The sequence below is a fragment of the Glycine soja genome, chromosome 10, assembly GCF_004193775.1.
Source record: "Glycine soja cultivar W05 chromosome 10, ASM419377v2, whole genome shotgun sequence".
In the NCBI taxonomy this organism is placed as follows: Eukaryota; Viridiplantae; Streptophyta; class Magnoliopsida; order Fabales; family Fabaceae; genus Glycine; species Glycine soja.
This window is the reverse complement of record NC_041011.1, coordinates 33,944,424-33,949,485: the sequence shown is the minus strand read 5'-3', so window position 1 is coordinate 33,949,485 and position 5,062 is coordinate 33,944,424. Positions and strand designations below refer to the sequence as shown.

At 34.5% G+C, this 5,062-nt stretch overlaps 1 protein-coding gene across 1 annotated transcript; it reads right to left on the bottom strand.

Moving 5' to 3' along the window:
• Positions 1–4,450: 4,450 nt before the first annotated feature.
• Positions 4,451–4,825, bottom strand: LOC114371661. Its single transcript, XM_028329030.1, has one exon. The coding sequence runs from the start codon at positions 4,823–4,825 to the stop codon at positions 4,451–4,453; it is 375 nt and encodes a 124-aa protein (XP_028184831.1).
• Positions 4,826–5,062: the final 237 nt, after the last annotated feature.

Genomic DNA, 5,062 nt, shown 5'->3' with positions numbered 1-5,062 from the left:
CCAAACAACAAAATGTTTGTAAACCGTAAGATATAGAACATGAGTAAGACTCCCACTAAACTAAGGTACTATCAGGAATTACACCCATATGAGCAGTGTGCTCGTGAAAAAAAAAACTTTAGTAAGTGGATCAGCTAGCATAAAATGAGTTCCTATATGTTCTATACAAATCTATATTTTTTGGATTCTTTATTTAACAACCAAATACTTTATGTCAACAAACTTTTATTTGGTTGAATCCTTAATAAGACTGCTAAGATATTGTCTCAATAAACACCTGATAGCTACTTAATGTTGGCGACAATAGGCAAACCGGTTACAATAATTTAGCAATCATAAATTCTAGTATGATGTCTCATAACAAAATATTAACTCCACCAACATGGTTAAATGTGGATCCTTATGTAGAGTGATTGCTATTAAGACATTATGAAAAATCGAAGTTAGAATACCCAATGATCTCTAAACTTCTAGACTTTCAATATGAAAACACGTAGTTTCTTGTTCTCTTCAATTAACACATAATGCACTTTACTACTTCTAGTGTTACATACCAAGAATACTCATATTGTTAGACAAGTGGCTTCAGATATCTTAAGAAGGGGGGTTGAATTAAGATATTGCAAATTATTTCCCCAATTCAAATTCTATTTCACTTTCTATTCAAGTTACAAATTCCCTTAAACATGAACTCTTAAATAATGATTCAAATAGAACAATCTGAATATAAATATAAAGCAATAATAAATAGAAGAGTTTAAGGGAAGAGAAAGTGCAAACTCGGATTTATACTGGTTCGGCCACACCCTTGTGCCTACGTCCAGTCCCCAAGCAACCTGCTTGAGAGTTTCACTATCTTGTAAAATCCTTTTACAAGTTCTGAACACACAAGGACAATCCTTCCTTTGTGTTCAGAATTCTTTTACAACAAGAGACCCTCGGTCTCTTAATCTCTTAGAAAATTTAGAAAAAAGAGAAGAATGAATCTCTCTTGAAAGAGATAGATTTTACAATCTGAGCACTCAAATGATTCCTTATTGAATTGCAAGTGAATTGGCCAAGGAATTCTTAAGAGGATAAAATGTTTTTGCTCTTTGAGAGAATAACACTTGTTCTGAAAAACTCTGAGCAAATTCATGTTTTAAGTCACATATATATAGACCTTTGGTGGTCATGTAAAAACCATTTGAGAAGATGTGACTCTTAGAAATATTTTTTTGAAAATTTCCTCTGGTAATCGATTACAGGATTTGTGTAATCAATTACAGGTTTTAAAATTTAAATTAAAACGTTTATTAACTGCTGGTAATCGATTACCAATATGGTGTAATCGATTACACAGTCTAAAATTTGAATTCAAATTTTTAATAGCTGTTGTAAACATTTTTTGCCACTGGTAATCGATTACATCCTCTGGTAATCGATTACCAGAGAGTAAATCTCTTGAAAAACACTTTTTAACTTAAATTACTTGGCCAAACCTTTTTCTATATCAATTAGGAATTCCATTCCTAAAATACTAGTGATCATCTTGATGTTGTGTCTTGTATTCTTGAATCATTGTCTTGAATTTAAATTTGAAAAGTGCATTTGCATCATTTGCATCAAATCACCATGATCATCATCAAAACATCAAAGTCATTTGCTTCTACACATATATCACCTTAGGACTCCCTTTTCAAACTCTAAATTTTACACATGCAGATTTGGGATTCACATAATATGAGTAATTTAAACCATAGTAGTAACAACAACAACAATTAAAGAAGATAACAACAAACATGCAATGCAAATGATCTTGATGGTAAATTTCAAGACCCAAACAAGATACCTAGTGCACCATTAATCATCAATCTTTGGATTGAAAAAGACTAACTGCAAGTGGTACTCTCAATGCATTGATCAAATATTGGTGATAAGTCCTGTCAAATAAAGGTTATCTTTGGACACTCCATTGCTCACATGGAAAACTTATATGATAATTATTCCGGTCAAATAATGATTGTCTTTGAACATTTCATTATTCACATGGAAAATCACACTATTTATAATCACCACATGTTTACCATTGCAAGCATGTAATTATTCTGTCAAATTGTGTCTTCCTTTGGGCCGAGCATAATTCATATGAATAATTTCATGCAACATCCATGTAAATTCAATCAAATAAACTTACACAATAGAGGTTACTTTGGCAACATGTTGTTTCAATCAATTTAACCAAAAATACAAGACAATTTAATACAATAAATGGGAGGTCTTAAAATTACACAAATTTTCTTAAAATTACACAATTTAACCAAAAGAATCCTTTAAGGATACTATAGAAAATGTTTCTTTATAGTCAATGCCTTCATTTTGAGTAAAGCCTTTAGCAACTAGACAAGCCTTATATCTCTCGATATCACCCTTTGAATCCTTCTTGGTTTTAAATATCCATTTACAACCAATAGGTTTCACACCTTCAGGCAATTCGACTAGATCCCAAAATTCATTGTCATTCATAGACTTCATCTCATCCTTCATGGCGTCAATCCAATTTTGAGTGTTAGAACTGTGCATAGCTTGACAGAAGTTAATTGGATCATCCTCTGTTAAACCAACACCATCTTTATGTTCTTGGAGAAATATAATATAATTATTTGAGATTGCACTTCTTCTCTCTCTAATGGATCTCCTTAATGACACTTCTTGAGGTTGTTGAGGTTGCTCTAAAGGTATTTGAGGGAGAATCTCATTGTTGTCTTGTTCAGGAACAATGTCAATAGTTTGAACATTGTCTTCTATTACTGGAGTTGTATCTTGAACAGTAATAGGTATGAGGACTTGATCACTATAAATAATAGGTTCTTCCTCAAAGACAACATTTCTTATGTTCTCTTCCTTCCCAAACTCACCTTTCTCAAGAAATCTCGCATTTTCTGTCTCGAAAAAGGATCTTAAGGTGGGATTGTAAAATTTAAAGCCTTGGGAGTGTTCAGCATAGCCAACAAAATAACAACTAATTGTTCTTGAGTCCAGTTTTCTTTCATGTGGCGTATAAGGTTATGCCTCAGCTGGACAACCCCAAATGTGCAAATGTTTAATGCTTGACCTTTTACCAATCCAAAGTTCATAAGGGGTTTTGTTAACTGCTTTACTTGGCAACCTATTAAGGATGTAAACTACGGTCTTTAAGGCTTCTCCCCAAAGTGACGCTGGCAAAGAGGAATGACTAATCATACTTCTCACCATATCCTTAAGAGTTCAGTTTCTTTGTTCTGCTACATCATTCATGCTGGGTTTGCCCGGCATAGTGTATTGCGGAACAATTCCACACTCTTTGAGGAAAAGCGCAAAAGGTCCTATACGTTGTTCTCCTAATCCATCATATCTGCCATAGTACTCACCACCACGGTCAAATTTGACAGCCTTAATTTTCTTTCCAAGTTGAAGTTCAACCTCAGCCTTAAAAGTCTTAAAAACGTCTAGGGATTGGGATTTCTCATGTATCAAATATAGGTAACCGTATCTAGAGTAGTTATCTATGAACGTAATGAAATATTGTTGTCCATTCCAAGAAGTTGTAAGAAAAAGACTACAAATGTCTATATGCACTAGTTCTAAGACGTCTTTAGCTCTTTCGACACCTAATTTTCTTATGTTTGTTCGTTTTCCCTTTATGCATTCAATACAGACCTCAAAGCCTGATAAATCCAAAGGGTCAAGAATTTCATCCAACACAAGTCTCTGAATTCTTTGTTTAGAGATATGGCCTAAACGCTTATGCCATAAGGTGGTTGAATTCTCATTTAATTTTCATTTTGTACCATGTGAACTTATTTTGCAGTATTTTATTGTAGGAACTAACAACATCAAGCATGTAAAGATTATCAATTAAAGAACCAGAACCAACCATATTTGAATTTTGGTAGAGACTAACTTTATTATTTCCAAATGAACAAGAAAATCCAAATTTGTCCAAACTAGAAATAGAAATCAAATTCCGTCTAAAAGACGGTACAACAAAAGTCTCAAATAAATCCAAATAAAATCTAGTTTTTAACTGTAATCTAAAAGTTCCAATAGCTTCCACTGCAACCTTCTTGCCATCACCCACAAAGATGAATCTTTCATCATCACTTGGCAGTTGACTCCACAGGCAACCCTGCATAGTCATACTTATATGAGTAGTAGCACTAGAATCTACCCACCAAGTATCTTTAGGTACAAAAGCCAAATTAACTTTTGAACAAACTAGAGTAAGAAATTTATCTTTCTTCACACGCCATGTGGCATACTTGGGACACTCTTTCTTCATGTGTCCCGACTTCTTGGAGACGTAACAGGTAAATTTCTCATCCTTATTTTGTTTCTTTTGCTGAAAAGTCCCTTCCGCAACACCCTTAGTCTTCTTCCTTTACTTATTCTGAGAGGTCGAAGTCAAGTGAGCACTTTCAGTCTTATCTCTCTACAGCCTCTCCTCCTCTTGCACACAATGAGATATAAGCTCATTGAGGGAGCCTTTTTCCTTTTGAGCGTTATAGCTCACTTTGAATTGCCCAAAGTGTGCAGGAAGTGAGATCAAAACCAAGTGCACAAGCAAGTCTTCACCAAGCTCTAACTTAAGTAACTTGAGTTTTGATGCGAGATTGGACATCTCCATAATGTACTCCCTTATGTTCCCTTTGCCTTTATACTTCATGAGGATGAGTTTAGCCAAAAGGTTACTCGTCTCTGCCTTTTCATTTTTGGTAAAGTATTGCTCAATTTCCTCAAGGAATTTCTTTGCACTTTGACCCTCAGAAATAGAGCCCCGAAATGCCTTTGGAATATAGCGCTTCATGATCATAAGGCACATTCAGTTGGACTGATCCCACTTCTCAATTTTTACCTCATTAGAGGTTTCCGGAGTAGGAATGGGTCGTTTTGTCCTCAGTGTCAAGTCCAAATCCATACAGTCAAGAACAATTTCGACAGCTTCCTTCCAGACCTTAAAATTTGTCCCATTCAGCATTGGGATAGAATTCACTTGGATAGTAACATTTGCAGTACTAGTAATATTAACTAAATAGAGAACACA

What these genes read in the sequence shown, in the direction of transcription:
- LOC114371661 (XM_028329030.1), bottom strand. Translation starts at nt 4,825, where the DNA reads ATGAAGCGCTATATTCCAAAGGCATTTCGGGGCTCTATTTCTGAGGGT.